General features: G+C 42.7%; 2 protein-coding genes across 3 annotated transcripts in view; one reads left to right on the top strand and one right to left on the bottom strand.

Annotated features, from left to right (window-relative positions):
• The window catches only part of LOC109397249 (autophagy-related protein 16-1), a 332,447-nt gene extending 320,781 nt beyond the window's left edge, over nucleotides 1-11,666 (top strand). Inside the window, exons 4-7 of one of the 2 annotated variants that reach the window (XM_062846071.1) lie at nucleotides 6,125-6,242; nucleotides 10,491-10,752; nucleotides 10,812-10,955; nucleotides 11,161-11,666. In XM_062846071.1, the coding sequence (XP_062702055.1) occupies nucleotides 6,125-6,242; nucleotides 10,491-10,752; nucleotides 10,812-10,955; nucleotides 11,161-11,290 (654 nt within the window). In that variant the 3' untranslated portion in view covers nucleotides 11,291-11,666. The remainder of the gene's footprint in view (nucleotides 1-6,124; nucleotides 6,243-10,490; nucleotides 10,753-10,811; nucleotides 10,956-11,160) is intronic. The other variant, XM_029866911.2, reaches the window with a different exon arrangement.
• Nucleotides 1-24,165, bottom strand: part of LOC109397248 (uncharacterized) — a 377,190-nt gene that overhangs the window by 299,034 nt on the left and 53,991 nt on the right. The window lies entirely within an intron of this gene.

Genomic DNA, 24,165 nt, shown 5'->3' with positions numbered 1-24,165 from the left:
AGATTATCTAGGGATTCCCACAAACATTTTTCAAGATTCTTTCTAGCGTTTCTTTTGTGAAATTTATTCAGAATTTCATTCAGAGATTACTTTATAAATTGTTTCAGAGTTTTCATCATGAATTTTTACAGGTAGGGTATGGGACTATTTGGGCAGGAGCACCTATTTTGGGCTCTTGCTGCTATAACTCAGTCAATTTTGAACCGATTGACTTGATTTTTGAGACACGATCAGATACGCACAGTATCTAGCCATGTACAAAAATTCAAGCCAATCGGTTTGAAATTTACTGAGATATAGCAGCAAGTGCTTAAAATAGGTGCTCCTGTCCAAATGGTCCTAGACCCTAATTTCTATAAAATTTCCTCCAGAGATTATTTGGAATCTCTTTCATAAATACTAACCAAAATCCTAAATTCTAACCGCTCGTTTGCCGTTTCGGCTATCTGGGCTCAGTTATACGAGAGTTCCCAATCAACGCAACCACAACTCTTTCCAAATTTTTGTTTTTCACTTTTATTTTCCTTTTAGAAAAAAAGTATCATCTTCACTCCATTTCACAGCATCACCAAATATCTCCCACCCCTCGACAGCATAGAGCATGCATTGGCGAAGCTCATCATATTTTATTGATTTATTGAGGACGAATCCAGCCGAGCCGAAACAGGTGGCTTGCAATCTAGTTTCGCGGCGCTTGCTGCCTCTATAAATAAATAAAATCCGGAACACCGCAGAAGAAGCTCCAAGAGCGTTTCACCGTGTTGTTGTTTGTATGTAGGTACGCAAAAGAGTTTGTTGTTGTGAATCTGCGGTACGGTGATCAGCACCACCACCACCACTTCTGGAGTGGTCGCATTCAGCGGCGATGCTGGTGCAATTAATTCTTAATAAGAGTAAATTACTTGCGTGCTCTACAACAACCGGCTTTTCCCGAGTTGGTCCGCGCGGCACTCCATTCGCGGTATTGAGTTTGAAATTAGCATATTGGAACTGTCCGGCAATTAGTCAGGCAGGCCTCGATTGATTGGAAAGATTTTTCTCCAAAGATTTTCCAAAGAGACAGGCGGTTCCGCCTGGATAAAGTGAAACCGCAATTACTTCTTGTGTGGTTTGGATTTTAATGTTTGTTTTGTTTTTGGGACAGTCATTGAAATAATGGTGTTTTTCTGCGTGCTGTTAGGTGGTCTTAACATTGTGTAGAAATTCTGTAATTAATATCATTTGAAATTGTGGAATATTTGATTTGATTGATTTGTCTTTATTAAAGAAACTTTCAGCCCTTGGTGGAATATTTGAAGAACACTATCTATTTTTTTGAAATTGGTCACTTTTGGTGTCAACAATCTCATTACTGTTGAAGATAAACTATGTTGGCATTGGATGAATAAAATTTTCCAGGTATAGTTCCTAGTCAAAGTCTAGAAAACCTGAAAATCACCTCGTTCCAAATGAGATCCTTCCAGACATAGCTTATGACGCTTGTGATGTAAAATATATTGGTTACCATCCCCTGAAATACTCATCCAGTGACATCGTATAGTAGGGTTGACGTACCGGAAATGAGTCATTCCTCAACTCCATCGCATATCCGTCGAGATTGAGGAAAGCAACCTGTTGTAAAATTCAACCGCACTCAGAGGACGCCACATGGAACTGGTCTAACTTGTTCATCCCATAGATCAAAACGCAAAGAACACCAACCGACCAACCGCGCTGCTGCCAATCGATGGATGGCTGCGCAATGATGAAGATCATTATCAGATCGAGAGGGAGATTCGTACCTAAATGCCAATCGTCCATTGCGCATGGCTGCACTTTGGCATTAGCAGAAGTCCAGGCATAGACCACCTTCCGAGACCTCTATGGGAGCTTCACATTTCAGGTTGAGCCAGAAAGAAAGTGGCTTTATCTTCCCCCCGTGTTCGGAACATCGAAAATCAGGTCAATCCGCTGCAGGCTGCGAGCTGCAGCCATGCAACAGATGCAGCAGCAGCAGGAATAAAAAGTGAAACAATATGCATTTATATTCCAACCCGCATGAATTTAATAGACGTTTTATAAATTGCATGTGCGTTTCCCCCAATGATTTTTTTTTGTGTAGAAGCGCACGGCCTGCGCCTGTGCGCGCTCGCAAACTTTGGTATCTAATTCGCATAGATCTTCCCGCAAGTGGGTATACCGACAGGTAGGTTGCACAGGGAAAGGGGTTCCAAATACGGGCAAAAGCAATCCAGTGGGCACCGACCGATACCGAGCTAGCGCGCGAACAAGCCAGCGAGCGGTTGATGTCGTGAAAGCACTTTCTGTGTGCGGTTTCGCCGTTGTGCGAATATGCCAATAATTGAGAACGCGCACGTTCGTCTCCACGCTGATTTGGTGGATTGCAGCTCGTCAGAGGGATTCCAGGGATCTTCAGGTTCCCGGTACAGGTGTTGCTTGATTTATGGGTCTTGGTTTTTCGGAAAGACAAGATAACATAACTCATTCATTTTTGAGTTAGAGTGGAAAAGCTCCAAGTTGCCCACAATAACTACGTAGACTAATGTTTGGCCATCCAGAGCCACCTCCCCTCATAGAGTTTTATCCATATACAATTTTCTAAACTTGTATGGACCGTAGACTTCGGCCAGACCCACTACTCCATTTTCCTGGGATCCACATAATTTATGGATACCTACAATGGACCAGCGATTACAATTGCCACTTCTCTTTCCTTCCCTTCCTCACATTTTCTTACAATCTGACGTATCAGACGCCATTCTCGCCTAAAATAGAAGATCGACAACACTCACACACTAAATATGCTTGTTAGCCCCAAGCAGCTATCTCGTTGGTTTCATGAACGACTGCAGCTCATCTGACTATGCTTGAGTTTCAACTACGAGCGATCCTTGCTCATTTATTAGTGGTATAGTTTGTATGGCCCATAAATTTACTATTTATAAGTCATGTTAAATAAAATCTTAGAAAATATTTAGTTCCGTCCGTCTGTTGTTCACAAAATTGCACATTCCCTGTCGACATCCTCCCATTCGAAGTAACCTGTTTCAATCCTGTTGGACTACTCTCGAGGCTCAGAGCAGAAAAATACCCGTTCGTGTGGTGGCTTTTTGATATGTGCTGCTATATGAGAGATGGTGATGATGATGTCGATGCCACAGAATGTTGCCAGTCCATGCGAGCGCGCGCGAGGGGATGAAAAACCGGGTTGCAACAGATTAAGAGCATCTTGCCAGGGAAGAAAAAAACGGCATCGTCGTCGTCGTCTTGGCCGTCTATCGGAAGTCACATCAAACTAGTTTATTTGTTGGGCGTATTGGCAGCTTTCTAGAGGAAAACTGCTCGGTCGCCGCCGTTGACTGGAGTGGAAAGCTCGGCAAGCTCATATACTATTGAGCAGAAATGATTGTGTCGTTTAAATGGGATTAACGCCGCTGTAGCACACAGCGTTAACAGATTCACAAAGCCTGGTGGGGGTGATTGGGATTATGATAGGAGAGAAGAACCAAGCGGCAAGTGTGGCGGCAATTCATGGTTGTGAGTAGTAAACCAATGGGACCGGAAACCCGTTCTGACGCACCAGATAGTCGAGCGACTTTTAAAATGAGATCATCCGCATAGCGATGAAATAAAATGCCATACTCTGATTGAGTCTAAGACAAGCAATAAGGAAACATAGTAAAATGGAAGTGTGAGAACGAATAAACTCGTTATGTAGTCTAATAAAGCATAACCATTACTATTTCTGATGTGCCTTTGACAATAAACATTCCATTTCCAGATTAAAAACAGATTACGAAGAAATCAAACTGCTTCCCTGTTCTCAACGCTAGCGCAATGCGTAGTTATAGGACAGAAACATCTTGATGAACGTGAGGCAATTGAAAGGTGGAAGGAGTATTTTGATGAACATTTTATATACCTAGATTAGAGATTTTTGAGGAAAGGCAGTAATTTGGAGTACATCCCATATCAAAACAGCATGGCTTCAAGAGTAAGCCGTGTGAGCGGTTACTCGCTCTCTTCTAATACGCGAGGCTACACAAAAATAAAACAGGAACCTTTATTCGCAAATAAATAATAGAAGAGAACTTTGTTGTGGATTTAATAGAAAAACAACTGAATTTCAACAAAAAGTAATATTCTATTGGTCCATTTTTACTGAACAGTGTAACTTCTAGTTGAGTAAATGTGGTTTACTTAAATTACAAAAAAGAGCTGATCGCAAATCAAGAGTTTTTTGTCCATGAATAAATGTGTTTTGCTTCTGCGTTTGCGCAGCAGCAATAATCACAAATATTCATCGCTACTTTCATCATCATCTTCTTCTTGGCGTATCGCCCAAACTGGGACAAAGCTAGGTTTGTCAGTGTTTTAGAAGTAGTTCCACAGTCATTTACTGAGAGCTTGCCAATTACCATTTTGCCACAGGTAGTCAAGGATATTTCCAATACGAAAAGTTCCTGGACCGACCAGGAATCGAACCCGTCACTCTTAGCATGGTCGTGCTGAATACCCGTACGCTTACCGCATGGGCTTTCGTCATCTGTAAACAGTGAACGAGTTTGCTGGAAGTTTTCAAGTATTCTCCAAAAGTATCTAACGGAAAGCTTGGATGTTTTCGGATCCTTATTAATGAATTCCAGTATGTCATCCACTAATCAAAAGCAGCCAGCTTAGAGGACTTCTTCGAAGGCAGAAACGCTTTCCAGTGGAGTCCTTTACGAAGAAAAAACTTTAAACCATCATATTGGAATCGTCTTTTCGAGTATCTCGGTGCAGACTTGCATCTGTTGGCATCCGATTAGCCCTAAGTTGATCACAGTTTTTTTTTTTTTTTTTCATGCATCCAAAAACGAAAAACCCCGATAATAATTCAACGTAAAACCATTGATTTTGTACCCGACGAATTTCCATCATGCTTGACGTTCCGTCGACCGATGACTGGCAACTATTCAACGGGCTTTACGCTAAATTCGATAAATGCTCAATTTGTTCCGAAATTCGGTTCAGTTTTTCACATGAGGTCGGACAGACCAGCGGTCATACTTTTTCCCACACTGGACCTAACGAAATTAGGCAAAAACATAACAAAAAAAAAGCGACAAGCTAAACTCTATCGTCGAAGCTCGATTTTCGCTTTCGCCAGTGGGACCCACCCACTATCTTGATGCGCCTAGACAACCGCTAGCTCATCGGAACAGTACCTACGGACGACGGTCGTCGATCGGTCGGACGGTGCGGTTAGGTTGGTGTTGATGGCGTGAGTAGATTAGTTTTCCCTTACATGGGTCCCACAACTATTGGTACCACCTTGTCGTCGTCGGGCACAGAAGGCGGGAGAACCGTTTTCCTTGGCACCGCTGCACAATACCTTTCCGATTTCTGGGAATTTTCACTTTCAAACCTGCGAACTTTGGCTAAAGGGCGCCGTCACTACCCTCCGCCCCAGCCGCGCTCGAGCTCGACACGGAATTGTCTCTTTTTTTTGCCGTGTCTAACCTCCACCAGGCGCTAACCCCGTGTTTTCGTGATTAGCTCGGCGCGGCAGAGGCAGACGAGGCGGCCTTTATTCGGGGCTTCCTCTAGTTGATGAAGCTTCGCCCTTGCTCTGGTGCAGACGAAAGTAACCTATGAATGCTACCCAAATCACACCGTGAGCTGAATTTCGACGTTTCACGAGACGCGAATGGACGGATTATTTGACGCTGGCGTGGCGCTTTGTGGGTGAAATGTTTTGGCTACACACTCGCACCGCACCTCATTGGTTCATTGTCTATGGGAAATTTGCTAAGACTCGCACCGAAAGCGGGATGGATGCCCATCATCATCATCAGCATGATGAGCTGCGAAAGGGTAAGAAAAGTAGATCTATGGGTGTCTGCCGCACGAGGGAAAAGAAAGTGAATGATTGGCGGCCCGGCTGGAGAAGAGAAAAAAAATGGACCACAAAACCAAACAAACACTCAACAACGGCAGAGAGAACTCTCATACGTGTGAATAATTGTTCTGTAATCAACACATCTGTCAGTCCACAATTAGCCCCCTAAATGTTGAACGTTTTGCGGAGTGCTTTATCGGATCTCTTTTTTCATTTTCTTGTTCTGTTTGTTTTTACTTTCAGCACACTCTGACGGGGCACAGCGGCAAGGTGCTGGCGGCGAAGTTTCTCGGTGCCTCCTTCCTGGTCACGGGGAGCCACGATCGGACGCTGAAAATCTGGGACCTCAAAAATCGGTCGTGTAAGTATTGACTTTTTTTTCTACGTTTTCTGAAGAATCCTTTTCAAGGTAAACCATTGGATGCTAGTAGATTCCTCCTGGAAATGTTAAACTCTTAGAGAGCCAATCCTCAATTTTTGGTACTGCCTTACCCAGTCCTTTTCGTGGTACCATACCCCGCGTATCTTAGGGGCCGTTCATAAACAACGTAGACTTTTTGGGGGAGGGGGGGGGGGGGGGGGGGTTGTCTGGCCAATGTCTACGCTCCATACAAATTTCAAAATTTTTGTATGGACAAAAGTCTACGACGGGGGAGGGGAATCTGAGATTGCCAAATTTTGGTCTACGTGGTTTATGAACAGCCCTTAGCTAGCGACCCCTCTAATACGCGCCCTCTACCTCTCTACCTCTAGCTTCATAGAACACCAGAGCTCAAATCCTAATAGCACAAATTTCCCGAATGGAGAAGAACGTGCCTCTGGGGCCGACCTACTGATACCTGATACCTAATCCGTTGATAGCGTCATAGAGCCCCAATGTTCACCTTTAAAGCCGCTTTTTCAGTGTTTCGATCGTTCGAAACGTATTGAGTATTATATTTTACTGGTATGTTGTAACATCTAGTATTTGTCCACATCCCTGGCAATTCTTGACCCATAAGTGAGCTGAGTGTGTTCAATTCTCAGTCGAGTCAGCAACTTCTGATCTTGAGAATTTTCTACATCTTTCCACTCTTATTCTAGGAAGAAAAACATCAGGTTGTAGTGCCAGGTTGCATTCCACGTATACCTTCGTAAGGTTTGTCTGATCTTAGCGGGTTGCATCACAGTGGGGAACCGTAGGCAACTCCTGATTTGTTAGAACCTAGGCAGTTTTATTTCCTTGAATACCTGCCCGTCATTGGGTGCTTGAACAAAAGTTAGGTATGTTAGTGTACTTTTGAACCTCGATCAACCACGGGTGTCCTTCCTACCCGTGCTCCAAGGTGGATAGACAACTCGCGGAGTCCGGGAATACAACGTTTCAAGGCCTGTTTGAATATCTGCACGCTTACAACAATGCATTAGGATTCGGCTGAGGAGATGTCACAGAGACCAGACAACTGGCCGCAGAGGTTTATAGCCTCCCCAGGCACTACGTAAACTGCTTCCTCTTGTGCTAATGAGCCATCGGTAAACATGTGTGGTCCACCCGCATACAAAACTTCAACCGCTCTGAAGAAAGTCAGAGCTACTTTAGAGTCGGCAATAGCCCCGCATGCTTCCGTTACTTGCTAGTCAATCTTGGGGACGTCCACATTCCAGGCCTGCTGTTATAGACGAGATAGTGGCTAACAATGCACTAGAATGTCCGTGGACGTACGATCGTGCCATTGCCTCAAAGCACGCTGGACTACCGCTGGACCCACCAAAGAGGTGGTCCCTTTCCGAAACCCGCGCAATCTTAGTAGCCAGATCTCTGCTACCAGATACACCAGATGCTAACCTCCCACACTGGTGAACTCTCGAAAGCACCTGAGCAGATTCTAAAGCCCTTGTGGTTGTGCTGGGGTTCGCAATATGCACCCTTGAATATCCCATCTCTTGCGCGTTGTCAGGTTATAGAGTTTTCATGTCATGTTGTAGGTCTTGGATGGGTTCAATTAGACAACGTCTACATGCAAGCCCTCATTAGACGCTGAAGTTCGGTAAATAACGTATCCGCTACATAGACGCATCGGGTGGGTGAATTCGTTCATGCCAATCCAGCTCTGTTCATAAATCTCCATATCCGCCTTGTACCTTTCCTCTTTGGGAATAGGAATGACCCTCATCAGGCTCCAGTTTTCTATACCCGGTTCATAATATCAGGGTCAACAGGTCGATAAAGGGTAGTTTCCTAATCAGACAATACCCGATATCCTAAAAAGCGCAGCCTTTTCAGTGCAATGGCTGAGCGTGTGGTCTCATGCTAGTTATAACTGATATTCTTAGTGTATTTACAATGATAGGCGAAGGCCTCAACGACCGTACCCGCATCATTTACGAAGTTGTCCTCTAAAAAAGTATCACTTTCTCCATATGTCCGTTCTTATTACTGATAGCTTTGACCTTCCTCCATAGTTCCGCTAGACTAGTGGTCTCAGTAGTCTTAGGTGTGAAGTCAGCCCATGTACCCTCTTTGGCATCATAGATGCGCTTTCTGACTTTGTTACTTCCACCAAAGCTTTATAACCTGGTAGATCTCGGTATTCCACCATGGTACTCTTTTCAGATCACCATTATGGTCTGCCTTTGGGATGTGACCATCAGATGCACGTACTACACTCGGGAAGATCTAGTACGGCGTAACTGACAGCGAGTTAGTGACGGGTATCTCGAGAGAAAACGTCCCATTCAGCCTCACAATACTTCACCTAAGTATTGACACAGAAGAAGGGGATCTACGGCTTGCGATAAGAGAATAGAAAAGTGGTCGCTACCATGAAGACCGTCATCGACTTGCCATGAAAACCATTTGGCAATGAATAGGCAATGACAAGTTCGACCACAGATTGAACTATTAGCAAGGTTGGAATCCTACTAGAATTTTGTCTAATTTGAAAACCACCCAACAGCAGCGATAGTCTCTTCTTCTGAAACAGGAAGTTCTGACACCGACGAACTGACGTGACTCTCGATCTCAAGGCATGACCGAAAACTTAAAACGGTCAATTTAAAAGCCAGTGGTCGCAAATGTCAAACTAAAAGTGACGTCTGACAAAATGAAGACGCTACTGCATGCGTCGTCTTGATGCGATGGAGATTGTAAATAAAAACACGTGCTAGTCGGTTATGAATATGAAATCGCGGGAACTCGGAATGTAGATTTTTATGGTTAACTTGCACATTTGAGTATAAAAATTTATGTTCAATGTCCCAGCCGTAGTGAAATGACACCAAATATTGGTGGCTGTTCTGTTGTTACCATCTGCATGCTATATTTTTCTCACCAACCGTATCGAAAGAACGTCGCGATGATGCTACTGCTCCTGCTGCCGCTTAGAATATCGAGAGCTCGGCCGGCCACTAGGTTTTTTTGAATTTTGGAAACATTAATCTAATATCATCAAATTGAGCTTATAATGAAAAAGATTGCTCCGGGAACATTTACTTTGGGTATCATGGAGAAATGATTGTGTCCTGATATAAAATTAGCAGAATAGCAACACAACGGCGAAGGCAGCAATGATGAGGGCGACGCCACGACGACGACGCCACGGAATGTAAACATGCACTCTACAATAAATCCAAGAAAAGATTCAAATTATGTGAGATTTATCGGTGTTCAACGCTTACAAAAAGCTGCATTTTCAAAAGTATTCAGTTATTTTTCCTTTTCTTTGTCAATTTTAGGGAATATAGGTAATTATTGTCATTAAAAGAGCATCGTTCGACAATTGAAAAAAAAAACTTGCCATTTCAACACAAGTATGCGTGGTATTTTTTAAGAGTGCTCGATATTGTTTGGTCAAAATACTTCTGAGCCAAAATCAACAGATGGCGTTAGTGTTTCAACGGTTTTTAATTTGAACTTTTGGACGCGCATCTCATGGTACTTTGCACTAGCCTACACGTCAGTTTGTCGGTGGTTCTGACTGCTTGGTTTTTTGTTCTACGTTTCACATTCATTTTTTATTATAAAAGTTTTATTTGGTCGATTCCATATTTAAAATTATTTACATAATTACTATGTTTTTGTTTGTTGCGCCATGCAACACTATTTAACCAATTGACCTTCATCCAGGCCCAACCGGATGACAGTAATCTAGCAGTGAGTGACATAATTTCTGCGTCGGAGCGACTGTTAAACGCACGTTCTGGGTTGTTCAGGAGATTTACCAAGAAAGAGTTTGGTGGTAGTTCCCATCGTATCAATGCATCCGTCACAAATGTGTTTGTTAGCGACATAGAGATGATCAGCTGTAGCGTTGACGAAGAAAGAGGAGAAGTGGTTCCCTATTTGGCTATAGTGGAAATTTAGAAAGTTTTCAAGCTTCAACCTACTATGAAAGTTTGAGTAGCAAAAAAAGATGCAATATGGTCAAATAGGGAATCATTTTGGCGGTAACTGGTACACTCAGCCTACAAGACTGACACTATCGCATACATATATCGATTCACTGATATTTGAATTTATTGCATTTTTACAGTGTATTCATGTGGGATACCGAACATCACGATTTCAATTATTTACACACAAAGCTCACTCATGCATCATCTTCCGTTTATGTATCATCTTCCACAACAGGTACGGAAACGAAATTTGCCGGCTCCAGCTGCAACGATCTGGTCACGACCGACAGCTTTTCCATCATTAGTGGGCACTTTGATAAGAAAATCCGTTTCTGGGACACCCGAACGGCCGACTGCACCGCCAACGACATCCCGCTGCAGGGGAAAATCACCTCCCTGGACCTGTCCAAGGACGGCAAGTTTCTGCTGTGCTGCGTGCGGGACGATACCATCAACCTGCTGGACCTGCGGCAGAACAAAATTGTACGGACATTCCGGTACGTTGAGTCGAACAGGTTGGCGTGATTCGAAATTGAAACTGTTTCTATTTTCGCAGACACGATCTCTACAAAGTGGGTTGCGACTGGGCTCGGGTGTCTTTCAATCCCACTTGTCAAAGAATCGCGGCCGGTGCGGCTGACGGGTCCGTTTACATCTGGAATGTGAACGGCCCGCTGGAGACAGTGTTAAAAGATCCTAAGTGAGTATATTGATGTTAAATTGGAAAAAGAACTGTCCATGAACTACGTGGTCCAGGTATTTGATCAGTGTAGTTCATGGACCAGCCCAAAACTTGTTTGTCTTCCGTTGTTGTTGCTTCTTCCGGCCTTGTGTCACGTTTTTTGTTTCGTTTTCCCCAATTGCTATTTGAGTTTTTAATTATAATCCCAATTTCAAATTTCGAGGTCTGATCGTGATTGGTTTTTTCACAGTGGAAGTGGCGCCGCCGTGACCGCCGTCAGTTGGCACCCGTTTAGCTCCGTCCTGGCATCGGTAGACCGGGCCAAAAAGTGCACAATTTGGTCTAACGCTTAGCGAATCGCCGCCGCCAATCGACTCAAGTCCGCTAGCACTAATACTTTATACTACTACAGTTCTATAGTGTTCCGTTCCGTTGTTTCATCGCTCTTATCGAAGCATCACCATTTCGTCACAAGAAGGGGGTTCCGGTGCGTGTGTTTGTAGTGTTGTTCCTGTATATTCGTGCTAAGTTGTGTATGAGTAAGTTTAATTGATTTTGTAACGAAAATGATTGTTTTTCTTTTTCGTGTTAAAGTTCTCGATATTATATTTTTCTATATAGAACTTTTGTAGATTCGTCCTTTGAATAATTTTACATACATTTTTCGAAAACACGAAACTGTACTCCAAAATTCTACAGTCGAAATATACTCTTCAGATAAAACAGTAATCGTCGGCAGTGCCATAAATTTAATCCGAACACTCCTTTCAAAAACACATTGAATGTGAAGATAATAACCATAATAATAAACACGTCCAGCTTTCTCTTTTTGTGTGACTCACACAGAACAACAGTGCAAACAAAGATTCTCGCAAGCACCGTGATCGTGTACGACCATTCTCCGCAGTACTGACCTCCATACCAGCCAGAGCAGTGGAGTGTTCCGCCCATGGAACTGGTTTCCGAATAAGCGCCTATACCCCCCAAAACAATCAACTAATGACTCAGCTGCTCTTGGAATGATCCAATCGACCAGACATTCGGCAATGCGGTAGAAATAAGGCCACGCTCGCAAAGATTTAACCCACGCGGTCGCGGTGACGGACGGACGGGTTGATTCTTGGTGACTTATTCTAAACCGTCGCGTCGCGTCGTGGGGGGAAAGATGGGTTACGTGTTTATGGATTTGTCACATCAAATTGACAAATTTGAGAATCTTTTCTTGCTTAGTCGGTATAGGTACAGCTGTATGGGTAGGTCTTACTATAGGTTACTGAGTTCAATTTTTGATATTTTGATCCCAACGATACTTGTTCCAAGTTACATATGTTGGATCTCTGTGTAACTTCACCTGATCTAGTAAAAACAATGTTTCTGACCGACCAAAGGACGGATTTCACAGGAGTTTCTTAGGAATTCGTAAAAAATGGATTGCAGACAGATTTCGTAGAAAAGGTCTGATTGAATTTTCGAAAATAAATCTCATCAGACTGCTAACTTCAAAATGCAGTCCAATCTCTCATAAAGGGTGGCCACCCAGTCGGGGGTTTCGAAAAAAAAAAAACAGGAATATCTCTGGAATTTAGACGTCGTATTGCCCTCCAGGTACTGCCTGGAGTTTCTGCAAAGCTAATTGAAAACTCTCACAAAAATCTACAATAATAATTTCCAGATTTTTTTCTTTGTTAAATAGTCGATAGACATTAGAACGTTAGCAAATGTTCATTGTTCTGTAATCTGTCTAGTTTTCTATCGAAGTTACAAACAAATCTGTTTATATTATAAACATTTGAAGTCTGTTTCAGATAATTCGAAAATCTCCAATTACCCAATTACAACCTAGAGGTTTCTACTGAATCACCTTTTGTTACGCTAATGCAGAACTCACATGAATAATTTTGCAAGCATTCATAGATCATTTAAATGAAATGTAGTCTCTGTTCCACTAGAGATCGAACGCCAGGCAGAAGCAGAAGAACATGATTAATTTCAATCCATCAGCAAATACCATTATTCTTCTTTCACCTTACTGTCACACCCTATTAGGCTGATGACGACGGGCTCCTACTCCCTGGGGAGGGGTGATCTCATAAGACCAACAACTCCCGAAAAAAAAGCAACCAGATCGGGGTTCTGTGGTACAATGTTTGTCGAATAAATTAGCCATCCAGGAAACCGCAAGGAAGCCCGGTTTGCTGCAGGTGAAATGCAAAGACGTCGTCGTTTCTAACTGGACGGCGACGTGCTTCACAGATCGCCCGGTGGCTGTCGTCACGGGGGCTATGAGTGGTAATGATTGCCTAACGGTAACACGGTTCTCTGTGGTCATTGGCTTGATTGGCGCAAATAAACCAGCTTGCAGCATCCCCGCGCGCGCATGTGCGGTATTTGTGTCAATGTTTATACTTTTTGTTATCCACGCGTTGTCTGCTGTTGTGGGCAAATAGATGAGTTTTGAGCAAACTGTTCCAGTTGCGGTATGATGCTAATTCTTGTTGGCATCCATCCATTATAATGACGCCTTTTGCTTGTTTTCGCTAGCATGTGCCAATTTATTCCCCCAATTGATTATGATTCTGCTTGTTAAACTTGAAATTATACTTCATTGGTACAAAATGGGTTAACCCGAACCTGAAAAGGTGTACAAAGTGACGCAATTTGCCAAATATAGTTGAAACGTGACTCATTACATTTTTGGATGACGAACATATAGCCTCAATTTACCAGCTATTAAAATGCTAAAAAACTAGAAGAAGTGTGCCCCAGTTATACCAGCGAAGATTAGATAAGTGTTATGTATTTAATTGTAGAGCATCCCATACTCGATAGATGCTGCTGACAAGATACAAAAACAAAAAGGCATAAAACTTGCCATCTAATCCAGAAGAACTGTGTCAAAAAACTTCTGGTTTATTGCCCCTAATAGAAATTGACAGCCCTGATTAGGGATGTTATTGCCATAGCAGGAACCGTTGCAAAATTTGCCGCATAATCGATTATTTGCGGCCGCGGGTCATCGATCCCAGTTCTTCCTCGATGTCCTTCTTCTGGAATGAGTTGGTCTTAGCCATTCTCTCATGAAACTCCCGTTCTGTGCCAATGTCCAACCAATTCAGCTCGAACCAACTCGGCACCGGGGGATTGGCAAATAAGGCATCCCTCCAGCCTGGCACGTAATATCCAAGTCTGGAGCGGCGTTTTTTTCCCGCGGTCACACTCAAATGAAGCGTTATTGTTCGTTTCCTGTTGGTGCTAGAACCAGAACGAAAAACTTATCTCCCGAACGGAAAGGATACTGTCATTCAAATCACAATAGTCGTCGTCGGGACAGGTCGGTCCATTGCTCCGCACGTCTCGGGATTGATCGAACCCGCGCGGGGCAGGGCGGGGCACATAAATTATTCATGAGGCACGAGGTTGGGGCTATCGGAAAGTAATTTGTCACTGACCGCGCGCGAGCGATGACCGACCGGTTCGTTCCACCGCAGTTGATCTGTTCTTTCTGTGTATTTTTTTTGCGTGCACTCTTAGGCTAGTTAATATTTGCACTATCGTGTGTGAGATCATCGGAAATCTTAAGCGGGCCTGATTGACGAACCGCTTGCGCCGCACGGAACAGTCATTCGTTGTGTATGACATCCTATCGATCAGTGATTGATTAGGTTGTTCGGAGTGATGGAACTAAACAGGATGGATGTCTCTAGTTGAGGGATGATGCAGTTTAAGTTACTGTATCTTCGTTATTATAGGTTCTTATTATATAAAATCAATAGAGCGAAATTTAGATTTGGGCTTTACACTCTGCTGAATAGCTCAGACACTATATGAATATACCTTGTTGATGGTTTGCAAGAACTGTTTGTATCTTCAGGGACGATGATTTACCTGTAACAAGATAAAAAATATTGTCTTTAAAATGTTGCACGATTTGAAATACTTTTTCATATTGTTTCTGTCTTATAAAAATGTTGAAGCTTCCTATCAAAAATTTCGTTTCGGTATATTGCCATTCAACCGTCTAGAACGTTATTAATACATACACACAGTTAGTTGTGGAGTTCAGATGCAACAAAATAAAATCATTAAATTCTGGAATCCGAAATCTGAAATGTTTTTCAGATGATTTTTACGCTAACTACAGTAATTTATGTACATTGTGATGATTTTTTTTTATTCTTGTGAAATTTGTGTTGCACCTTAAATGAAGAAGACATCAGAATGCTACGGTTTTGAACTTTGCCATTGTAGCTGCATTGTTCATCCAAGGTCACTATTGCTTTCATCGGATGATCCTGTTTCTATTCGGTAAACTGTGGGTAAAGGCCATTCTACAGTTTCTATCTACTACTATTTGATTAACTTCTGGCCAAAACCTGTTGTCTTATCTACGGAGAGTTTATCTAGTACGGCAGGGAAAATGGCACCAACGATGGCCGAGGATAAGAATCTGGTTACTCAGCAAGCAACTTAGAGTAACCTCGATAGCATCATTGCCAACATCATGACGACGAAGACGAGAAGTTTTACAATCGAATTTCATTTACAATTGGATCAACAAAACATCTGTTTTACATGTCGAAGGATAACTGGTGCCTGACCACAATTCTGTGGAGTATCCAACTATTCCCGGAAGTGCACACAGAGTGTCCTGGAAATCTTCGAGGAACTTGGACATCAGAGGTGGCCAACAGCAGGATGCAATGATATCCAATGATACCCACCCCTGAAGGATTTAGTCACCAGGTTTGTCCGGCGGAAGGATCCAACGGCGTCCAGCTCATCCAATCTAGAAGAATTTGGTAACAAGGGTTACCCAATTATACGCAAGCCAGTGCGTGCAATCCGTCTCCCAGGTACTTTTACACCAGAGAGTGCTGAAAAAATCGAGTTTTGCATCAAGTTACATACAAAATTTTTAGCAATTGCGAAAAATGCTGTTTGAATGAGATCGTTTTTAGACAACATAGTTCAACAGAACGAGCTATGATCAACTACATTTAACATGTAGTTCATCATAGAAGAAAATGCACTAAAAATGCATGTTAGAAACAGTGCCGAAAAGGGCTACTTTTCAGCACAAGTGTCGAACAGCAGTACTTTTCGGCACTCTTGTTTTAGTGAAAAAAATAGGTCGTTTTATCGTTGTTTTGCTTAGTGAAAAGTTGACGTTTTCACAATGCAATGGCAAAAAATATTTACGACAATGGTGCAGCAGCTCCCAGTGGTATGTTTTGAAAAATTGATCGGCGTTTGAAGAAGTTCAACGACAACTACATTGAGGCATGATTTGTCGGTTGAGTAAATTTTCCGATAGAAGCAGCTAAAAGTTCTTGTGAACATGTTGGTGTTTTTTAGTGATGCAGTCCTCGTTATGAATGGTTCTGTTCGTGAAAAAGAATATCATAAAGGCTGATTGAGTATTACTTGTGGTTCCTGTCTTGTGGGACAGGTTTCTAGAGTTGTGAAGAATTAGCAATAAGTTAAAATTCACAAATACAAAGAAATTAAAAAAAAAAAAAAGGTTTCTAGAGTGACGAGTCGAGTGACATTTTTGCTGATTTCTGTGGTACAAGAACATGCAAATCGAATTGGTCACGTTTAGATTTGCGCGAGATGATGTGAAGAAAACAAATTGTGTTTGGATGCGTGCGAGAGAACGCGAATCAGATTGATTATGTTTGGATTCGTACAAGAGGACGCGAATCGGAAGATTGTGTTTGGATTCGTGCGAGAGGACGCGAATCAGAAAGGCTTTGTTGTGTTTGGATTCGTGCAAGAGGATGCGAATCAGAAAGGTTGTGCTTGGATTCGTGCGAGAGGACGCGAATCATAAAGGTTATGTTGTGTTTGGACTCGTGCAAGAGGATGCTAATCAGAAAGGTTGTGCTTGGACTCGTGCGAGAGGACGTGAATCAGAAAGGTTATGTTGTGTTTGAATTCGTGTAAGAGAATGCGAATCAGAAAGGCTGTGCTTGGATTCGTACGAACAAGCAAGCGGACGTCATTCAAAACATTGTGACAGCCGGTGCGACAGTAGAGGGAAAAAGAAAAATTTAAAAAGAAAAAAGTTGTGTTCAAAAAAAAAAAATATTGTATTGCTTTGAAGAGTAAGCAGAATTGAAGTAATTTGAGTGATATTTTGATTCAATGATGAAACTTAGATTGTTCTGGATTGAATCTAAATTTGAACTAGATTTGGATTGCAGTCGGTTTGTATTTGAATTGTACTGGAATTGGATTTATATCGGATTTTGATTGGAGCAGATTTTGCTTAGACTTGAATTGGATTTCGTTTGCATTATAATTGGCTTGGGTTCGGATGAAATTGAATTTTGATGGGATTTGTTGCGGATATGACTGCTAATGAAATTTAGCTTGTATAATGATTGAGTGTGTTGAATTTGGATTAGATTTCAATTGGAATGGATCACTAAAATGACTAAAACAGCTGATATGGAATGAACAGATAGCGCCACAGTAACCTTGTGTGTATGACATTACTCCACTGCTGTCACAATGCTAATGTTCATATACGGTGGCACCTTTGTTTACATTCGGCGAACGCTAGAAAAGTTTGCTTCATTGATCCATTGATTTGCATTTCCAATAGATTTAGCGCGCACTCAATTCAAAAGATTGCGGGCACCAGATGTGACCCATCCACTTCTACGGCTGAGGACACAGGGCAGTCGTTTAACCCATCCCAAATATTCTGAACACAACGGGCAGTTTAACCCTCGATCAGTGGTGTCTTCGGCCAGCTTCAGTTACACCACGCTCAGGCTGTGTACCACAAGCGTATATTTCCCATGGTGCATGTACATACACAGTACACCACGAGACCACTCTCGGGTTAATCTACTCCAACAACGGTAGGGCACATATGGGTCTTTTCCAGCACCAGGGGTATCTAAAACACTTCATGTTCTTATTGTTCTTATGAAAGGAATGTTAGAAAGCTCTGCGCAGTTACCGATACGGTAACAACAGCTTGCATGAGTTTACGAGTGGTTGAAAACCTATATAAACAACACAGAGAAATACTCGTAAGAAGCAACAGTTACAGCTACCTCAATAACCCTTTGGGGCCGGAGGGGTCATATATGATCCCGACGATGAAACGGAGACATCATCAACCGATCGTTACATAACTTCAGACTCCAATACTCAGAGAAAACCCTCCTTTCATTCAATCACAGCAAAAAGATTCTTGTGATATCACATCGCTTTTGCTGCACATCAGTCGCGTCATAAAAGTGATGTAAAAATTACATCCTTTCCAGGCAGTAAATCAGCCGCCGTAGCTTGAAAGTGTGTCTAGCAATCGCTAGAACCGGATCGATAGATGAATCATATATAAGTAAAATATTGGCATGCATTCGTACACAGATCCGTTGATTGTGAGTTATATCCCTTTCCTCTCGGCTATTCTATCGAGTTAGAAGGTAGGTGATAAATATAATACTGCTTCTAGGTATCTGCTGGAGTGGGTTTGTTGACACTTTCCGGTGTTAACCAGGGTGTACATGGTGAGTGTGATAATAGTTGAAAAACGATGCAACAGAGTGAAATTACATTCGAAATTGGATACGTCGCCAGAAATTACGCGTCTGGATAATACAAAATTATTTGCTGTGATCATACACACTCTACTACGTGCAAATGCACAAAGGTGAATCTGACGAAGAGAAAACTAGTATCTACAAAGCAACGGAAACGTCATACATTACCAGAGCTTGCAACAGAAAAGGAATTAGCCTCCGAATTTATCCGAAAGCCGCAAAGCTAATCAAAAACACACTCCGACGATAAGGACTTCATGTTGTACATAAGAGCGAAAACACGTTACGCAATTGTGTAATCTGTCTGGTATATTCCTACTAAGCAGTGACCTCGCGCAATGCCTAATGACCAATTCAATACCAATTTACTAATTCATAAATTAGCTTCCATATCATGTAAAACATGTTGTAAAACAACTGTTAGTCCCTTGAAATGAAATTAAATAATTGTCACTCGAAATCTATTCCCGTCTACTCCATGACTATTTCAGACGCAATATCAATTCAATTTCCGTCACTTTTTCTACGTGACACTATGGTACAACAGCGCGATCACTCGAAGGTTAATGGATCAGCTTTTTGGTATACTTATTCGATTTCCAGTGCTGAAGCGGCTGATTATTGAGAGTCTTCATCTTTTTGCTTCCGTCTAATAAGTCATTGATATATGTAAGTTGGAACACCTGTAAATATTAGCTATTTCTGGACTGATGAGACGGAAATTAGCGCATATGGCAAAGTAGATTTCTACCCAGATATTTCCAACAAATACTTTGAAACGACTGCCCGGCGATATGAATCGATTTTACCGATCGACATCAAAGGCGCTTTTAGGGTCACGACGATTTTAAGAATGTTAACTGTTATCATTCATCGTCGCGATTTCTGAATGTCGTGACGTGCATGACATTCTCACAAATTATATATTTAAATTAGCAAATAAGAATTTCTCTGAGTTTACTTGTCAGGCTTTTTGAAGGGTTCTTGACACCGGTTACCATTAATCACTTCGAGGACCTGGGATCGGATCCTGCTCCCAATAAAATTTCAACTATACGCTTGAGTATTATGGAAAAGTTGTAAAATGCTGACAAAATGAGTTGATAAGCTTCAAACACTATAGTAAATGCCTGTACTATGTCGGTCACAGTGACGTAAAATCGCGTAAACTTGGTGTATGCGACAAACAACATGTTCTGGCAGCGGCGATGCACACCATCATTACAAAACTATGCGACGACCAGCCCACCGAAGTCAGTCAATCCGCCAGACAAGCGGGCTCAATCTGCCGAACGGTCCGCCAACCAAACGCGTATCGTGCCGGGACAAAGGCCAATTTCACCTGATTAGCCTGCCACAGCATCATTTCCCCATATTTGCGCGCCCGTGTAATAACATAATTCATTCAGACGCCCATCCGTGTCGACACCCCGCTCGCTCGGATCGCCACTCTAGTAGAGTTCTTCTGGTAGCAGAAGCCCCCGGAGACGTCGCGTCAACAACAACAACGCAACGGGAGGAAAGACTCTTTAAGCAGAAAACGTGTCTGCCGTGTTGTGTCCCGAAACCATAATAAACATTTCAGTAATGATCACCATCATCATTATCCGTCAACTATCCGGCTCATTACGTGTGCTGCGCAGGCCATGGGCCTCCCCAAAGTACGTCGTCCTATCGGCAGCACCTAGAGTTGTGGTCGGGCCCATATTGACAAGAACGGCTCTATTTGAATGGAGTCATGAAGCTCGGGTTTCCCTGCTGACCCACTTTTGGCACCTTGCTCTATTGCTGGCATAATCGTCTGGGCGTTCTCGGCTAGTGTGGAAGATTTAAACTTTACCTTCCGCCGCCGCCGCCGCAGATGCCGTTCCCGTCTGTCAGGAAGATGATACATGTTGTAACTATCCCAGGTTGGAGCAGTAAATTGTACTCACATTTGGTCCCACGTTCGGTAGAATGCGTTAGGGTATCCTAAAGAATGATTTGACCTGTGATGTGTTATCAAATGCTTTATACATCATATACCGATAAATGTTCTTGATGTAAAAACTACCGATGTAAGTTGGGCAAAAGTAACATTTATGAACTGATTGTTATCCATCGAGCGATAAGTTTCCTGTTAACTCCAAAAATCTTGCTTACCCTAGACAACACGCGTGTGCAACATCTTGCGTTAACATCAGTCGTTTAGTTTTACACATTCTGCACCTAAGCTTGGCACACTGACTGACTGTGGCCAATGCTACCATAATGTTCCTCTAACAACGATACGACGACGCAAGAAAATCACACAGTCATTAAGTGGACGACCCTCTGCGCCGCGCCGTGAGGCGGAAGACGTTAAACCCGATGCGTTTTGACGACGACGACGAGCAAAGCATGTTACATACGTACTTTGAGCAGTATGGTGGAGGACGTGCTTTTATGTTGCCCGTTTGTATCTCTTCAGAAGGACAACTGCATGCGACAACGAGGTATGCTGGCTGGCCATGTGCATATGTGGATATGCTATAGCCATCCATGTATCTACTGGGGCATCCGACAAAGGAATTTCTCACTCGTCAAAGATGTGATGTACCGTTAAAGAAATTTAATGTTCTTTTTTTCGGGATGGCTTCTTGAAGCTGGCAGCATTCCGGCGTGAAGCAATCTAATCTTTGATTTACTCAGTTAATTCCGAAACGGTGAGGGTTTTTCATATTTCAATTTGAAAATCTAAATATTTCTGATATCTTTTTCGTTTTTATTCGTTATAGCGAAATTTTCAGCTCGAGGCTTGAGTGGCTGTTTAAATAAATGAAATCGCGTGCCATGCCTCGAGCATGTGTACTTGATATGTACACTACCCGCCAATAATATGGAATCGTTGCAATGCTCAGTATTACAGCACCCAAAAAATTTGCTTCACCTAAAATAAGCAGGAAAAATGGAGTAAACCTTGAACCAATTTGGTTATGAGTAAAAGTTGCCTAGAGAATTAGGGGGTCATAAGTGATTTATGCCTCAAAGACCTGAAATAATAATATTTTAGGATGATGCATAATTTTTTAGGTGCTGCAATATTCAGTATAAGTGTTAATATGCGATTCCATATGTATTCCATATGTGGGTAGTGTATGTGTTATCTTAACTAATGTATCTGTTCGAAACCTTAACAGGAATTACGGCTATTATACGTTGTATTTACCGCATAATGAACCATTCTCTATGAAAGCTTTAAAACAAGTCATCGCATACTGCACTTCAAAAGAGGTTCCACTAATTGTTGACAATGATGCTAATGCTCACCATATCATCTGGGGCGGACATTACCTTGAGAGGCTCCAGTTTATTGGAACACTTAAGTACAGTAAGGACCCGATTTTGTCAGCCCCATTTTGCGACAAACTTTTTGCTCTCATTATCTTACGGTCACATTTTAAACAATTTATTAATATTTATCATCAAACTACAGCTGAGACGTAAAACATAAAGGAATAAAAAGTTTGAAAAACTGTTTAAGCTTTTTAAGAGAGCAAAAGATGTGTTCCGAAATGGGGCTGACAAAATCGGGTCACTTATGTAGTTCTGATCTTGCGTTACTTGACAAAGGTAACCGCCCAACCTTCATGATATTTGATAGAGAGTGTTAAATATAACACTTTGTTAAAAACAACAATCACGAGTTGATTGATTGGCATGTGTCAGATGAATAATCTTTATCTGACCATCGCCACATCTGTTTTGTACACTTGAATGTTACTTCGCAATCGTTGCGTTTTAGGAATCCCCGATCAAACAACTGGAATCTCTTTGTTGATTTTGTTGCGGCCAAATTGCATGGGTACTCACCATCCATTTAGAATGTCAATTTAGTGATTTAGATGATGCCGTTGATAATAGAACGATTTTCATTATGGAAGGTTTTGAAGAAGCTTGCTCTCTACGGTCTACGAAGACTACAAGAGGAACCTTTTGGTGGAACTCTGAACTGGCAAAGCTTAGTAAACAATGAAGACATAGTTGGAACAGACGACGCTACGTTCGGCTGGTTCGGAGGCTTGCAAGTCGGCTCGCAAGGCCAACAGAAAAGCTCTCCGGTCTGCTGTATGATCTAGTTGGAAAACCCTTTGTCCAAATGTTTCCAATTTGAGTGAGGTCAGTAGGTTGAACGGAATCCTTCCGAAATCGAAGGATTTCCGAGTGAACGAACTTCGTTTGCCAAACATGGCGTACATCGACTACGAGAAAGTGTATGACTCAGTACCGTACTCCTAACTTCTTAAGGTACTACAGTTGTACAAGGTAGACGTTAACATTATCAGGCTGATGCAATACGCTATGGGGATGTGGAGCACGTCCCTACAAATTACCGACGGATCAGCTGTGTTGCGATCCAAACTCTCAGTATCAGGGATATTTCAAGGTGATACCTTTAGTCCGCCATGGTTCTGCCTAGCGATAAACCCCCTCAGCAGCGCAACTATGGCTACCAACTGAATAGTGGGGAAAGGAGTACAAGAATAACCCACACTTTTTTTATGGACGACCTAAAGCTGTCTGTGGAATCAGTACAGACAGAGGCTGCATCAACTGTAGCAGCTTGTGACGATGTTCAGCAACGACATCCGGATGGAGTTTGGAATTGACAAATGTCGGTCAGCCTATCTTCACCGGGGTCAAGTAGTGGACGCCAGCTGTTTCCGCGTCAACGAACATGAGGAGATTCGGAATTTGGTTGAAGGCGAAGCGTACAAATACCTCGGCTTTCTGCAACTTAGAAGTATTCGCCATACAGCCATCAAGATGGAACTGCAGGATAAGTTCTTGCGTCGTGTCAACTATGTTCTGAGGAGCTTTCTATCAGCCGGCAACAAGGTGAAGGCGATCAACGCGTTTGCTGTGCCCCTGTTGACCTACAGCTTTGGGGTGGTAGAATAGACCAAGATTGACCTCGAGGCGTTAGAACGAGCAGTATGAATGGCGTTCACCAAGCACCGCATGCGCCATCCAAAGTCGTCCATCGAGAGAGTCACCCTGCCACGCGCAGTAAAAGGAAGAGGCGTCACCAATATCCAGGCCTCAGGCCTAATGTTTCTCCCAGATCCAGCAGTTGCGGGCATATTTTGTACAAAGCCAGAACCGTCATGAAATGTACCGCGGAGCTGACTACGGTTACAGCGCCCTGCATCTGGAATGGGAGGATTTCCAGCTGAACTGCGACATCAAGACTGTTGATGAGATGATCGTAACTTGGAAGCAGAAGGAGGTGCATGAGACGCACCCTCATCAACTGGAGCTCGAGCACATCGGTAAGGTGGCGTCAAACGCGTGGCTGGTGCGGGGTGACCTCTTCTTGAAACCAGAAGGTTTCATGATAGCCATCCAGGGCCGGGTAATTGCTTGAGCTTGATTGACCGCCCGTAGATGCTACTCCAGTATCGCCAGACCAGCTACACTCACACAAGGAACTAATGAGATACCTGCCGGCGACTAGCAGGCATCTTCAGTGTTGCATAACTTGTAGGCGTTTTCTAATAGGATTGAGACACTGTGCTGTGAAAGCTTGGAAGGAAGGGAAACGGCTTTTTCAACCCGTTTCTGTTCTAGCGATGGCTATGAACATGGGAATGTACTTGAGTTGTAAATGTAGAGAGCAGAGAGATAGTATATAGAAAGACACAAAG

The sequence above is a fragment of the Aedes albopictus genome, chromosome 1, assembly GCF_035046485.1.
Source record: "Aedes albopictus strain Foshan chromosome 1, AalbF5, whole genome shotgun sequence".
Classification (NCBI taxonomy): Eukaryota; Metazoa; Arthropoda; class Insecta; order Diptera; family Culicidae; genus Aedes; species Aedes albopictus.
Note: the sequence above shows the minus strand (reverse complement) of the source record. Positions and strands in the feature narration are given on the sequence as shown.